This window comes from Scyliorhinus torazame, chromosome 10 (assembly GCF_047496885.1).
Source record: "Scyliorhinus torazame isolate Kashiwa2021f chromosome 10, sScyTor2.1, whole genome shotgun sequence".
Classification (NCBI taxonomy): Eukaryota; Metazoa; Chordata; class Chondrichthyes; order Carcharhiniformes; family Scyliorhinidae; genus Scyliorhinus; species Scyliorhinus torazame.
In genome coordinates this window covers 31,424,540-31,441,287 of record NC_092716.1, presented here as the reverse complement: position 1 = coordinate 31,441,287, position 16,748 = coordinate 31,424,540, and the positions used below count along the sequence as shown (strand labels likewise).

At 48.0% G+C, this 16,748-nt stretch overlaps 1 protein-coding gene across 1 annotated transcript in view; it reads left to right on the top strand.

Annotated features, from left to right (window-relative positions):
• LOC140384795 (cadherin-13-like) overlaps positions 1 to 16,748 on the top strand; it is a 971,948-nt gene that overhangs the window by 506,774 nt on the left and 448,426 nt on the right. Inside the window, exon 4 of the mRNA XM_072466785.1 lies at positions 4,776 to 4,892. Coding sequence (XP_072322886.1) covers positions 4,776 to 4,892 — 117 coding nt within the window. The remainder of the gene's footprint in view (positions 1 to 4,775; positions 4,893 to 16,748) is intronic.

Below are 16,748 nucleotides of genomic sequence, written 5' to 3'. Positions count from 1 at the left end.
TAGTAAGATGTGTACATGAGTGCATATTAAACAACTGTTAACAAAACAGTATTCCACCATACACCTTGTTTTGTACTTAATTTTTTCCAGAAAATTTATACTATTTCAAAAACCTGTCCATTTTAACAATAATAACTTGTATTATTGGACCAATGAATAAGAAACCAGCCTGTCATTGGAAGCATTGTCGTCTTCACTATTAACAAAGATAGTTCTACTGTCAAATAATCGGAAGACTGCAAATTCAAGCTTCACTCCTGGGTTTATGGACATTATCTGGATTTACATCATAGTGCATAGTATTAAGGCAGACATTTAGTCAGATAAGACATTAATTCAAGATTCTGGGTTGATTGCCACCCTTATTTTCAGTGAGCGGATAAACCACTGGAACGGAGATTCGAATGGGAGACCCCAAAAGCGTTCCAATTGTCGTCGCCCCCCCTCCCCCCTGCACCAATGATATAATGGGGTTCTCATCATGAAAGGTCGCGAATTCCACTATCATACACTAACATATCATTAGCCCGCTATATCACCCCCTCACAAGGATCCTATCCCCCCAGCCCCAGCTGACTTGACATCGGCAGGGTTTACAACTGGTCCTGACAAACGGAGACCTGGTGAAGAGAACCAGCCAGGGGGTGCACAGCTAAGTACAGTCTCCAGTGGGGGGTAAAGGGTCATGTTTGAGCAGTACCCCGGCAGTGGCTCCAGCAGTGCCTCCCTATGTTTTTAGATCAGAGCGCACTTTAAAAGGGGGCCTTGTTCTCTTGAAGGCCAAGGTTGCTGATGGGGTGGGCTCTGATCATAGATTCCCTACAGTGCAGAAAGAAGCCATTTGGCCCATTGAATCTGCACTAACCCTCCTAAAGAGCACTCCACCCAGGTCCATTCCCCTGCTCATCCTGCCCTAACCCCTTAGCCTGACCTGCACATCCCTGCACACCAAGGGGCAATTCAACATGGCCAATCCATCTAACCTGCACATCTTCGGACTGTGGGAGGAAACTGGAGCACCTGGAGGAAATCCCCGCAGACAAGGGGAGAATGTGCAAACTCCACACAGTCACCCCAGGTCGGAATCAAATCCGGATCCCTACCGCTGTGAGGCAGCAGTGCTTGCCACTGTGGCGTCCCACCAGACTGACATCATTGTAGCCGCCTCCTGTCAAAATTTGTCAGGAAAAACAGCAGTGGGCCAGTGAGCTACACAACGCTTTTCTAATCTGACACTTAGTTAAAAATGATAACATTGCCCCCTCTGCCCAGTTAGACGGATGTAAAACACATTTTGAGGAAAAGTTCTCCTGGTGCCTTTTCCAACATTAATCCCTTCGTAATCACCATTAAAACGTATCATCTTGTGATTTAACTCACTGTTGATGTTGCCGCATACAAGTTTCTGACATATTTCCCCACATTACAATAGAGGCTACGCTTCAAATTAGATTATTGGCTTTGGGACATACTCAGGGCATACAAGGCAGTGTGCAAGTGGAAGTTCATTTATTTATCCTTTTATGGAGGAATCACTTATTGTTTGCTGTGTTCATTTTCTACCCAAGGATGTTTCATTCCTAGATTAACGTGATTCAATAAACAAGTGAAACAATTTTTGCAAAGATGAAACTAATTGAATTGCTTGTGTTCAGTACCTGCTCTAGAGGCGAAGAGTTTTCTAAAGTTTTCAGCACTGTTTAGACAGTGTCGGATGGATTTTAGAAACCTGCTGTTCAAAAAAGAAAATTGAGGGATGTGTGACCAAATTCTTATTAGTACAGTATGTTTACAAATGGAGCATTGATTCACAAACTGCAATTGTACTAGATCATATTTTTAGAGCTTGTTTTACCCACTGAAATTTAAAGAAAAATGCAAGTAAATTTAAAGGCGCAATTCGCCCAAAAAATGTTAAAGTTGTGGGGCGGGATTCTCCGACCCCCCGCCGGGTCGGAGAATCGGCAGATGCTGGCGTGAATCCCTCCCCCGCTGGTTGCCAAATTCTCCGGCACCGGAGATTCGGCGGCAATCGCGCCGCGCCGGTTGGCGGCCCCCCCCCCCCCCCCCCGGCGATTCTCCGGCCCGGATGGGCCGAAGTCCCGCTGCTGGAAGGCCTGTCCCGCCGGCGTGGATTAAACCACCTCTCTTACCGGCGGGACAAGGCGGCGCGGGCAGGCTCCGGGCTCCTGGGGGGGGGGGGGCGCGGGGCGATCTGGCCCCGGGGGGTGCCCCCACGGTGGCCTTGCCCATGCTCGGGGCCCACCGATCCACGGGCGGGCCTGTGCCGTGGGGGCACTCTTTTCCTTCCGCCTTCACCATGATCTCCACCATGGCGGAGGCGGAAGAGACCCCCTCCACCGCGCATGCGCAGGGATGCCGTGAGCGACCGCTAACGCTCACGCGCATGCGCCGCCCGGCAATGTCATTTCCGCGCCAGCTGGCAGGGCACCAAAGGCCTTTCCCGCCAGCTGGCGGGGCGGAAATCAGACCGGCGCGGGCCTAGCCCTTCAAGGTTAGGGCTCGGCTGCTCAAGATGCGGAGGATTCCGCACCTTTGGGGCGGCGTGATGCCGGACTGATTTGCGCCGTTTTTGGCGCCGGTCGGCGGACATCGTGCCGATTACAGAGAATTTCGACCGTGGTCTCTGGTGGAAAAGAGGTGCGATTCCCGCTGGGCGGTCTGGCGTGATCCATATCGCAATCCATCCACATTTCAAAAAACGTTTTTGAGCTATGGTGATTCACGCCGAAAATGTAATCGAACCATAGAATCCCTAAGTATCGAAGGAGGCTATTCGGCCCATTCTATCTGTACTGACCCACAGAAAGAGCACTCTACCTAGGTCCACTCCTCCCCCCTATCCTCATAATCTAAGGGGTAAAATAGCATGACCAATCTACCGAACCTGTACATCTTTAAACTGTGGCAGGAAACTACAGCACATCGGCAGTTATCTAGGGCCGCAATTAAACCCGGGTCCCTGGCACTGTGAGGGAGCAGTGCTAACTACTGTGCCCCCGTGCCGCCCATATGTGACGTGTGGGACCCGAAGATGCCAGCAAGGCCGGATCTGCAGAGATGGGGTGTTCCGATCCCAGAATAAACCTACAGCCCCCCACCTTTTGCCGGCAAAGACCCTCCCGTTGATGCCGGCAAAGACCCCAAACTTCCTCACATTCACTGTCATCAGGCCCCCGCAAGAGAGCGACACCCCGTTATGGAGTCAGCAAATGCCCCCCTCAGTCCCCCCCCCCCTTCAAGCCTCACCACTTGGCCGTGCCAACCTAGCATTGCCAGGTTGCTAGGGGATGGGACAGCGCACTATCCAGCCACACCCCTGACCACCTGGGGGCTACAAATGTTTCCTAGCCCCCCGGTGAGTTCATCATGTCCATCCAGAGGACACACCAGTGACTGCGAGAAGGTCCTCATTGAGGAATCCCTGCACTTTAATGCCTTGAGTGGTGCCAGCTGCTTCCAAGGTGGAAAAATACCTCCAGTGCAGTCATGCTGTTCAAGCATCAGAGGTTGAAAAGGATCTAAAAAAATTGCTCTCAGACAGCAATTATAGAAAAAAATGTGGTCAGGCAGGATTTCTGCTCAAAAGAGGATGCACTTCAGAGTTAATGTACCATGAAGTGCGATAAAAACAAATAAAACCATCCCTCCCTTGAGGGCCAACCTTCAGCTGTCAAACAAGAGGCTCTAAAAGTCATTGGGGTGTGAAATTCAATGTAAACGACCAAGTGCAAAGGGATAAAACCAGGCATACCTCAACAGTGAAACCACAGAGCCAATTGAAACTTCAAGGGGAGTGAAATTGTATATAAACTAGCAAGTGGGAGTGGGTGGATAAAGCAGACAGGGAGGCCTTTGCGTTTGACTTTAATCTCACTGATGAGTTTAAAGTGAATGCAAATGTGCTCTGATTAGGTCCTTGCTGATCAGTATCTTGCCCTTTCTGAGCAAGATACTGATAACGCCAGCTGGAGCAGGCCGGGAGTATTGGAAACTGGCACTCGGCACAAATCACATTTCAGGCCACTCCCGCAATTGTCCCGAAACATCAGGATTTGGATTAAGTGTAACGCGGCCAGAGCATCGCCACCAAGGTCTAATATTCACTTTAGATCTTGTCTAAATATCTTTAAATATCCTCAACCCTTTTCCTCAAAGCCTTAATACTTTTGATGTTATCATCAATTTTTAATGCAGTTTTGCTTGTTAATAATTTGTATCTTTGTGATGAACTAGTTATCTCTGGGCTGCGACAATGGGCTTGGAGATTGCTGCACTTTGCCAGCACCAGATGTCTGAGTTACTTGTGTATTAGGAATTAATTCGCTGAAATGAAAGGCCTAATTAATTTAATACCCAGTCACTGCTGAATTATGAGCCTTTAACACTCATTAAATAACCCATATAATTCATTGCTAAACTTGGCAGCATATCCTGCTATTTACAGACACTGTGCACAGGCTTAACTGCTAAAATCAGTGTAATGATGAACTGAATTAGTAAAAATGCTGGAACTTGATTTAATGAGTTGCCGTCAACAATACGGGCTGTTTCATCTCCACTTTTTTTCTCGAGTTCCTTATTGTCTGATGTGATTAGTTTACAGCCGTGCAAACAACAGCACCACTGCACAGATATAAGCAGCTGACAATAGTCATGGTTTTACAGAAAAGGTGGTCGGTTATAAATCTTGGATGTATAGATGCAAACTAAAAATATTCTTTTTTTGTTATGTCTGTCTTTTCTATCCGAAGGAGGCTTTGAAGATTGGAAACATCTCTATTCTCCACAGAAGGAAAAGATCATTGATAGCTCCTCCCATATCGTTCCCTGAGAATCAAAGAGGGCCATTCCCAAAAATCATTGGACGGGTAAGAATTATGGCAATTGGTTTAGTTTGCTGATTTGCATTCATTATTATTATAATTATCCATCTGTTCAGTGGGTGTGTAGCCCAACTAAATTTAAGCAGATTGAATTTACATTGAACATGTCCGTGTCACTAATTTGAATTCATGGGGTAGATGTTGTATAAATTTGAGTGTGCAGCAAGGACTGCCGTACCAAAACTGACCAGCAAAAAGACCACATCAACTTGATTGTCATATGACGCTAGGGAGGGAGCGGCAGGCTGGAGCACGAGTCCAATTGGGCCTATACTCTCTGGAGTTTAGAAAAATGAGAGACAATGAGAATGAGAATGCAAGACTTCGAAAAGGCTTGGCAGGATAGACACTGAGGGATTGCTTCTCCTTGGCAGGATACTGAACATGGGATAAGGGGCTGATCATTTAGATTGCTGTTGACTGGCATAGTCCGAATGTCCGGTACTGCATGCTGACCGACGTACTGACGCAGCCAAGGCAATGGCTTAATGGGGAAAGGTCATTCTCAGGTGTTCCCACCACAGAAAACCAAAGAGGGACTGAAAACTGTGTAAACCACCACCAACCCCGGCTACAAGCACCAATGAATGCTTGACATGAAATGTAATTATACATTTGTTTTTTTAAGTTTAGAATACCCAATTCTTTTTTTTTTCCAATTAAGGGACAATTTAGCATGGACAATTCACCTACCCTGCACATCTTTTTGGGTTGTGGGGGGTGAGACCCACACAGACATGGGGAGAATGTGAAAACTCCACATGGACAATGACCCCGGGCTGGGATCGAGCCCGGGAGTCAGCAGTGCTAACCACTGATAATTGTATATTGTTAGTAGTAACCTGTAAAGAAGTGTAGAGAGGCACCTCATGTACTGTCTTGAAAGAAACTGGTCGTTGAACTAATCTGTCGAAACAAGTGATAATTCAAATAATGTTGATGAAAAGCCTGTTTAGTTTGATCATTGTCATGACATTGAATGCAGAAGAAGCATGCCCTGTGATAACCAGTGTTATAGAGTGTCTTTGCAGTATCAGCACCAGGCAGTAAGCTTGGTGTGCAGGACTGGTCGCCTGTTATACAGCCTGTCCAATCGAAGTAAAGAAAACGAACCTGGAAGCTTCGGGTGTTCTATCCACCAGCCTAAGTTTACTGCTCATTGTCAAAGGTTCAATTGTACCCAACAATCTGTTTAATCAGCTTCACAAATGTCCATGCTATGTTATATAGTTTTCTATTAGTGCCATTTCCAGCAACAGTGTAAGCATGTGCTCCGAAGCCATCATCTTCATCTCTCCAAATTACCTCTGTAATTTGCTCTGTAATTTTTCAGACTGTCGTTCAATCTTTTTGGTGTGTGTTTTGCATAAAGCTGGAGTTTACAGACAAAAACACTGCTGCTGCTGAAGTGAATTTATGCGTTTCCTTTATTCAGCATTTTATTTACACAGCAGATGGTGTGTGATTTTAGAAAGAAGAAATGAATTGTCAAAGACACACTTCGGTACGAACTGAAACAGAGCAGTGGACAAATCGCTCAACCACACCTTGCATTTGTATAGCACCTTGAATGCAGAATAACATTCAAAAGCATTTCACAGAATTTAAAAACAAAAGAGGCATGCTGAGCCAATGAAAGAGAGTAGGGAAGGGTGAAGAAAAATTTAGCTAAAGTGTTTAGTGTTAAGAAGATCGAGAAACAGGAAACAATTCAATTATTGAGCCTGTTTTGTTGTCTAGTTAGATCGCGGCTGGTCTGCACCTCGCCTCCATTTACCTTCATCTTCTTGATTAAAATTCCTTTGTTCTTTTAAACATCTCAAAGGGCTGGTTTAGCTCAGTGGGCTAGATAGCTGATTGGTGATGCAGAACAAGGCCAGCAGCGCGGGTTCAATTCCCATACCAGTTTACCCGAACAGGTGCCGGAATGTGGTGACTAGGGGCTTTTCACAGTAACTTCGTACTTGTGACAATAAAAGGTTATTATTGTTATTAATTAGATCATTCTTCAACTTTCTCAATTCAAGAGAATAAAAACCTGGGGCGAGATTCTCCAACCCCCCCCGCCGGGTCGGAGAATCGCCGGGAGCTGGCGTGAATCCCACCCCCGCCGGTTGCCGAATTCTCCGGCAGCGGAGATTCGGCGGGGGCGGGAATCACGCCGCGCCGGTTGGCGGCCCCCCCCCCCCCCCCCCCCCCCCCCCCGCGATTCTCTGGCCCGGATGGGCCGAAGTCCCGCTGCTAGAATGCCTGTCCCGCTGGCGTGGATTAAACCACCTCTCTTACCGGCGGGACAAGGCGGCGCGGGCAGGCTCCGGGGTCCCTGGGGGGGATGCGGGGCGATCTGGCCCCGGGGGGTGCCCCCACGGTGGCCTGGCCCGCGTTCGGGGCCCACCGATCCGTGGGCGGGCCTGTGCCGTGGGGGTACTCTTTTCCTTCCGCCTTCGCCACGGTCTCCACCATGGCGGAGGCGGAAGAGACTCCCTCCACAGCGCATGTGCGAGGATGCCGTGAGCAGCCGCTAACGCTCCCGCGCATGCGCCGCCCGGAAATGTCATTTCCGCGCCAGCTGGCGGGGCACCAAAGGCCTTTTCCGCCAGCTGGCGGGGCGGAAGTCAGTCCGGCGCGGGCCTAGCCCCTCAAGGTGAGGGCTCGGCCCCCCAAGATGCGGAGGATTCCGCACCTTTGGGGCGGCGCGATGCCGGACTGATTTGCGCCGTTTTTGGCGCCGGTCGGCGGACATCGCGCCAATACTTGAGAATTTTGCCCCGTATTTGTGAATCCTGCTGCATAATTTACCCATTTTAGGTTCTGGTGTCAGTCTGTGCTGTACCCCTGCCAAGGGAATTATATATTTCCTATGGTTTGGGGGTCAAAGATGAACGCAGTATACCAGATAGGACTGATCATGGGTCTGTGCAACTGAAGCATCACTTTTCCACTTTAAAAAAAAATTCTAACCTCCATGAGATGAACAAGGAGGTTAGAATGCACATCCCTTAACTCCCTGAGACCAAACATTTGTCTACCAGCTTTAAATGTATTCAACAATGAAGAGCCCACAACCCACTGGGGTAGAGAATTCCAAAGATTCACAACCCTTTGTCTGAAGTAATTTCCCCTCATCTCAGTCCGAAATGACCGGCATCATTTCCTTTATTTAAATAAATTTAGTGTCCCAATTAATTTGTTCCAATTAAGTGGCAATTTAGCATGGTCTATCCACCTAGCCTGCACATCTTTGTGGGGGTGAAACCCACGCAAGCACGGGGAGAATGTGCAAACTCCACACGGACAGTGACCCAGAGCTGGGATCGAACCTGAGGCAGCAGGGATATCCCACTGCGCCACCGAGCTGCCCTAACTGGCACCATTTCCTGAGAGTTTGCCCCATGTTTTAGTTTCTCCGACAAGTGGAAACGATCTCTCAGCATCCACCCTATGAAGCTGCTGTAGAATTTTGTAGATTTCAAATGAGATTGCCTCTCATTCTTCTAAACTCTAGATAATATAAGTCTGATTTCCTCAGCCCCTCATCATTGATTCCAGGGACCAATTTGGTCAACATTAGTTGTACCACCTCCAGCGTAGCTATGGGCGGGATTCTCCAATAATGCGGCTATGTCCCCATGCCGGTGTGAAAAGCGGCGTCAACCACTCCGGCGTCAACGGTCCCCGATAATGGGGAATGCTCCCCTTCCTAGGGGGCTAGGTTGGCGCCGGAGTGGTCCCTGCAGCTCCAGCCGGCGCGGAACGGCCAGCGCGTGTTCGCGCATGTGCGGAACAGCCGGCGAGATTCTGCGCATGCGCGGAAGGGCCGGTGTATTTCCACGCATGCACGGGAGTTCCCTTCTCCGCCGGCCCCCGGCAATATGGCGGAGCCCTACAGGGGCTGGATGCAGAGTAAAATAGGCCCCCATGGAACCAGCCCGCCCCCCGATCGATAGGCGCCGATTGCGGGCAAGGCCACCGTGGGGGCCCCCCGGGGTCGAATTCCCCGAGAATCGGCGCTGGAGAATGGGGAAGCCGGCGTCGGGCGCGATTCTCGCGGCTCCCGGGGATTCTCCGATCGGCGTCGGGTCGGAGAATCACGGCCTATATCTTTTCTTAAATGTGGAGACCAAAACCGCACAACTGTAACAAGATATCTTTATTCTTGTATTCCAATCTTCAAGAAAGGCGAAGATGCCAACTGCTTTCTGATCACTTGCTGCACCTGCATGCTAACTTTCTGCATTTCCTATACAAGCACATTTGAACATTGACACTTACAAATTGCACATCTTTAAAAAATATTCTGCTTATTTATTCTTATGACCAAAATGAATAGCTTCACACCTCCCCACATTATAATCCATCTGCTCTCTTGTTGCCCACCCTCTTAAACTTGTCTATACCTCTCTCTGACCTCCCCATGGCTTACCTTCCGACCTAACTTGGTAACATCAGTAAATGTTGATAAATTACTCACTGTCTCTTCATCTAAGTCATGAATACAGATCGTAAATAGCTGAAGCTCGAGCATTGATCCTTGCAGGACACCACTATTCACTGCCTGCCAACTTGAAAGAGCCCCATTGATGCCCAACTCTCTGCTTTCGCTCTGTTCACGTATACTCAATCCGTACTATAATATTCCCCACATCCCCATGAACCCTTATCTTGTCTAGTCATGTTCAGTCTGGCACCCTGTCAAAGTCCCTCATCATTGAGAAAGTATTCCCATTTGTCTTCGTTAGGTCCAAAGTGATCACCTCAAATAGGTATTTGGAAAGGCAGAAGGATATAATGAGGAAATTGGGCTGATGTGGCTAAACATGTGTCCTCAACTGGTGGGGCATGACAAGAGGAATAATGTGTAAATGAATGTTGGCAAACTTACTGATTCATTGTGTACTGCATTACAAAGCTCACGTGTTGCAATTTATTGGCATATTCTTGTGCCAAAGTCTTTCTCCACATTTCCATTTTTACCCTCTTCTGAATTCCAGAGTATAGTTCCAATGTACCCCCAGTAACCCATCCAAGAGGCCACCCTTCCAAGTGTGAGCTCCAGAGAGTCCACACCAGTTGGCTGATTTAAGGGAGAGGGGCATTATTGCCTGGGTTAATCTTGTCCTTGTGGAAGAGGAAAACATTTCTGTGTGGGTTTTGTATAACAAAATTCTAAACCTATTTCAAGAACATGCTCTTGATCTTGATATGCATGAAACACAGAGAAAATCTCTCCTCCGAAGCCTGGCAGCCACTGATCTGCACCTTCCAAAAGGGTGTATTGGACAGCGATCAGGAGCAATAAGCAGCCTGGCTAGCACACCGATTCACAAGTCAATTGTAAAATCTCTGTTATTGCCGGCCAATGATTAGCTAAGTCTGCACAAATTGCAGTTTCGCATTATAGAGCAAAATTATACATATGGACGATCTATAGAATTAGAATTTACAGTGCAGAAGGAGGCCATTCGGCCCATCGAGTCTGCACCGGCTCTTGGAAAGAGCACCCTACCCAAGGTCAACACCGCCACCCTATCCCCATAACCCAGTAACCCCACCCAACACTAAGGGCAATTTTGGACACTAAGGGCAATTTATCATGGCCAATCCACCTAACCCGCACATCTTTGGACTGTGGGAGGAAACCGGAGCACCCGGAGGAAACCCACGCACACACGGGGAGGATGTGCAGACACCGCACAGACAGTGACCCAAGCTGGAATCGAACCTGGGACCCTGGAGCTGTGAAGCAATTGTGCTATCCACAAGGCTACCGTGCTGCCGTGTTCTATGTTCTGTCAGGGAATAGTGTAGATGGGCTTTAGAGTGGTTTCACAGGTCGGTGCAACATCGAGGGCCGAAGGGCCTGTACTGCGCTGTAATGTTCTATGTTCTATAGCATTAGGGCAGCATGGTAGCACAGTAGTTAGCAAGGTTGCTTCGCAGCTCTAGGGTCCCGGGTTCGATTCCTGGCTTGGGTCACTGTCTGTGCGGAGTCTGCACGTTCTCCCCGTGTCTGAGTGGGTTTCCTCCGGGTGCTCCGGTTTCCTCCCACAGTCCAAAGGTGTGCAGGTTAGGTAGATTGGACATGCTAAATTGCCCTCAGTGTCCAAAGAGATTGGGTGGAGTTACTGGGTTATGGACATAATTTGGAAGTGTGGGCTTAAATGGGGTGTTCTTTCAAAGGGCCGGTGCAGACTCGATGGGCCAAATGGCCTCCTTCTTCACTGTAAATTCTATGAAAATATGCAAACATTTGCTTTCACACTGGGCTGTCTTTTTGCCAATTAAGAGGTGAACTGTTATCTTCAATTCTCTGACTTTCTTCTTTGGCGATCACTTGCTATCGTGTATGATTGTGCACCTAAGAAACACCATGGCCAGGATTCTCCCCTAACCGGTGGGGCAGGCTGTACCGGCACCGAGGAGTGGCGTGAACCACTCCGCGTCAGGCCGCCCGGAAGGTGTGGAATCACCCGCACCTTCAGGGGCTAGGCCCGCGCCTGCGGGGTTGGCGCCGCGCCAACCGGCGCCCAAGGGCTTCCGCCAGCAGGCGCAAGTTGGTGCATGCGCGGGAACGCCAGCGTGTGCTGGCGTGATCCCAGAGCATGCGCATGGGGGTTCCTCTCCGCACCGGCCATGGCGGACCGTTACAGCGGCAGGTGCGGAGGGAAAGAGTGCCCCCACGGCAGGGGCTCGCCCGCAGATCGGTGGGCCCCGATCGCGGGCCAGGCCACCATGGGGGCACCCCCCGGGGCCAGATCCCCCCACGCCACCCCCGAGGACTCCGCAGGCTGCCCGCAGAGCCAGGTCCCGCCGGTAAGGACCTGGTGTACTTCACGCCAGCAGGACCAGCCGAAAACGGGCAGCCACTCGGCCCATCGTTGCCCGGAGAATCGCAGGGGGTCCGCTGCCAACGGCCCCCGACCGGCGAGGCGCATTTCCCGCCCCCGCCAAAAAACTGGCACCAAAGAATCTGGCAGGCAGTGGCGGGCGGGATTCACGCCGCGCCCCAGCGGCCCGGCGGGAGGTAGGAGAATCCCGGCCCATGTTACTGATCATGGATTCTGTGGGTTCCTGTGTGGCTGAACCAGATCACAGACCGCATTTTCGACCACTCACTTGGCAGGTATTTCCGGGAATTGTGATCAGTCCTTGCACTCTAGATCTCTGGTATTCTTTTCCAGCTCCTTTCCCAGGCCTCCTCTTGGTGTTTGGTCTCCTCAAAGAATTGTGTCCCTTCCTTCAGAAGGTTGCTCCAAGTAGGCCACTTCTCAGCAAGTGTCTCCCAGGCAGTGATCTTTATGTTGCATTTCTTGAGGTCAGGCTTCATCGGTCTTTGAAGTGCTTCCTTTGTCCTCCTCTTGTTCAGGAGCCTTCCTTGAATTGGATGAGAAAAATTTGCTTTGTCAGATGGTACTCTGACATCTGAAGAAATCAACAGCCCAACTGAGTTCATTGATCATGGCCTTGATGCTGGTGCTCATGGCTACTTCAAGGGTGCTGCTGTTAGTAGGTCTGTCCTCCCAGCTGGTGCGGAGAATCCATCTCAGACCTCGTTGATGGTACCTCTTCAGGGGCTTGAGGTGGTGCCTGTACGTACTCCAAGTTTCTGAGCCATATAGAAGAGTTGGGAGGATGATTGCCTTGTACATCAGGATCTTGGTGTCAACATGAACATCACGGTCATCAAAGGCTCTTGTCCTTAGGCATCCGAAGGAGGCACTTGTGTATTGGATACGATGTTCGATCTCCACATCGATGTCAACCCTGGAGGAAAGGTTGCTCCCCAGATAAGGGAAGTGTTCCATGTTTGGTAGGGTTTCTCCATTGATCTTGATGGACGGAGAGGCCAGATTTGATCTTGGGCCGGGTTGGTAAAGGACTTGCGTTTTCTTGAGGTTGAGGTTGAGACTGTCTCTTTGCTGTGTTTCTGCAAAGGTGCCAAGCATGGCTGGGAAATTCTCTCCTGAGACAATGGAAATGGTGATGTCATCCGCATACTGAGGTTCCACGAGCATTGTCATTGTTATTTTCTCCTTGGATTTAAACTGATTGATGTTAAAACGTTTTCCGTCCATTCTGTAGATGATGTCCACTCCACTGGAAAGCTTGTTCCTGACAAGGTGGCAATAAAGATGGAGAAAAGGTTGGGGGCGATGCCACATCCCTACTTGACTCCAATCTTGACCTCAACCTCAACATGCTTTTGATCTTGGTATGCATGACCCACAGAGGAAATCTCCCCTCCAAAGCCTGGCATCCACTGATCTGCACCTTCTAAAAGGATGCGTTGGACAGCGATCAGGCGCAACAACCAGCCTGGCTAGCCCAAAGAGACAGAGGTCAATGGTAAAATCTCTATCATTGCCAGCCGGTGATCAGCTAAGTCTGCACAAATTGCAGTTGAAAATGAAAATCGCTTATTGTCACGAGTAGGCTACAATGAAGTTACTGTGAAAAGCCGCTAGTCGCCACATTCCGGCGCCTATTCGGGGAGGCTGGTATGGGAATCGAACCGTGCTGCTGGCCTGCCTTGGTCTGCTTTAAAAGCCAGCGATTTAGCCCAGTGTGCTAAACCAGCCCCTTTAGCTATATGGAGCAACATATTCTAACATTTGCTTTCACACTGGGCTGTTCCTTTGCCAATTAAGAGGTGGATTGTTATTTTCAATTCTCTGACCACAGTCGGTGCAAAATCAGATTAACGCTATTATCGTCAGACAGGTTTTCAACAATGTCGCCCACATGGAAAACTCTGCTCATTATTGCAACTGCGTAATTTTCATCTCCATTGAAAATCGTCTCCCACTTCTCTGCAATCTGTCTCAAATAATACCTTCTGTTTAATCAGAGCATGGTATTATTGTAGTGGAAGTTCGGAATGATCGGTGGAGCAGTTACAAATCCATTCAGCATTAAAGCATTGTGACATTTTTAGGCATTTTCTTTATGGCTTCCTGGTTTAAAACAGTTTCAAAATGAAGTATAGAAGGGGGCAATCATAGCGATCGAAAAATGCTGCACTTTAAGAATAGCAGAATTCACTTTACAAGATGGATTTGCATTATTGTTCACTGAGTAATATTGCATTGAAGATCAGATGAAGCCGAACAAAAGCAATTTGCCTGCCATTTGACTGGTGTTTGAACTTTGAGCCATGCGTTGATGCTACTATTTGTATTTTGTTTATTTATTATTTATTCCTGTTCGGCTGAAAAGTAGAAAATGATTGCACCACTTAGTGATACTGCAAAGAATTGTAGTGCTGAACCCATTTCTCAGTCGTTGCTTTGTCTTGAAATGGCTGTTTAGTCATTGCACCAATTACACTCCTTTTCGGATGGGAGTGAAACACACTTTCACAGTATTTACACTTTCTTGCCCGATTCAGTTCAAGTGCTAACGGATGTTATTCAGACACACCGGCTTATCGTAAGCATTTCGTTTTGTGCAGCAATGACAGGAGATTCTCATTAGGCCATTTGTACTTGCCTGAGCTAAACACTGCACATTATACCATTATCGAAGATGGGAGGCAACGCAACTATTTTGTTAAAGACAAAAAAAAAAATCCAAAAATGGAATTGGTAGTTGCTACACAATTGGTTTTGAGAGTTCCAGGTGTACTGCGTCAAGTTCAATACTAGCAAATGGTGGAGGAATGATATAGAAACTTGTCTTTTGTCTTTGTCTGAAGGAGTTTGTTCTTCAGACAGCACAGTAGAGTTACAACCTCCTCACCCAGCTGTTCCTGCTGTGTCCATTTATACTCTTTTGGAGGTTGAGCGACTGATCACCACATGTCTTTAACGATGCAATTGGCGAAACAATGTAGTAGACAAAGGTTGTAATTGCTGATATATTAACAAACTACGCATAAAATACATCATGATCATGAATAAAGCATTTTACAAAGACATCTCTCCCAGGATTGGGGTGGACTTGCACTTCTGCCATTCATAATGTTTGCAAGCAAGAGAGCAACCGCACACCTCAAGGATGGGAATTTGAACAACAAGTGAAGGTTGCATGATCCTTCATGACTGAAATGACTCAAGACTCATGCGTAACTGCCAGATTTTCCTGATGACCCAATTCAAAAGAGAGCCCATGATTCCCTTTCAGGTAAGGTAATTCAGAGTGAAATAATAATGAACAATGCTGGATGTGCTCAGCAGGTCAGGTAATGTCTGTGGAGAGAAGCAGGTCAGATTGGTGCTTCAGGCCAATGACCGTGCATGGTCTTACTGAATTTTCTCTATTTACTTCAGATTTTGCTTTTTTGGCGCAAGATGAATTCTATTTCTGTTAGATGCTTTGGCTGAATCCTGTCTGCTTTGGTGAGGGTGGAAGAGTTTGGGATGCGGAAATGTACCAGGGTTCCCAGTCAATTAGCTCTCATGTGTTGCTAACTTTTGGTTGGTTCAATTGGCTCTGTTTTATAACCTTTGCTCTGGAGTCGCCAGGTATCTTTATGATACCGCCACGAGGTTCAAGTTCAAGTACTGATCAATAACTCAACACACCAATTAGTAAGATTCAAATCAAAACACATTTATTATATACAGTAAGTCACTACTTATGCATATAACTCTATTTTCTAGACTATTTCTATCACTAAAAGGCCTATACTCAGCTTCGGACCGGCCCACCAGGTCAGGGGAACAAATGGCCTTTCGTTCAGGTCCTGAGTCTGCAGGATTCAAAAGCTGGTATGGACTGGTAGCTAGGAGCGCCTATCTCGTAGCGAGCGTTGACTGGAGACTTACTTGGTTGGTGCGGCAGCTGGGCAGTTCACTCTCAGGGGTTGATTCGCATTGTTGAGTGACCCTGCCAAGAAGGACGATTTGAACTTGAGGACTCTATTTTATAGTCCCCAGGGGCTTCATGCCCCTTTGGGGCGGACCCCGTATCAATTTCTCCAATACTGGAGTTGTTCCCTGATCGCTGGGCGGTCCCTAAGTGACCATTGGCCTTCCTTTGTCTTGGCTCCTGCTGGCGCCGAGGAGTCTGGCTTGGCCTTATTCACCTTACATGTTTCAATTGTTCCCGGGGATCGCTCATTAGTATGCAGATGGCTGTGAGTTTCAGTGCTGTCTGGGCTTTTGCAAGTTCTAACACACAGGATTTTTGCACTTGTTAGTTTTTGCCTGTGTTGGCTGAATTTCCCTGTAGTCTTTGCGGACCTCCATTTTAAGTCGGGAAGTGGCCAACCCAGGTGGCTACACTCTCTCCTTGTGATCCCTAACGCGAAGCGTGAAGGATCACATAACTGCATTGTCTTCTCTTCCTGACCCAGCGAGCACTCTTTCCATGGCCTCTACACTGACCATAACTATGCAATGAAAATTTTTAACGAACATTCTAAGTGGTGCTATGTCAGACAGGGACATGCATTCCAACACAAAGAAAAATGGTATCTCTAACTGTCCTCAATAAACTACACTCACCAAAACATATTAGTCATATTAACTTCCTAACAATACAAAAATAAAAGCAGCATTCACATGTTTCCTGGCTTGGCAGTCAAGCACAGGGGTGTACAATATTTCCATTAATTTATTTACAAACGATGCAACACAAATGGTCGTTATTGTAGATCAAGGGGTTCGGGGGCCAAGGAGTCTAGCTTGGCCTTATTCACCTTACATATTTCAATTGTTCCCGGGGATCGTTCATTAGTATGCAGATGGCTGTAAGTTTCAGTGCTGTCTGGGCTTTTGCAAGTTCTAATACACAGGATTTTTGCACTTGCTAGTTTTTGCCTGTGTTGGCTGAATTTCCCTGTAGTCTTTGCGGACCTCCATTTTAAGTTGGGAAGTGGACAACCCAGGTGGCTACACA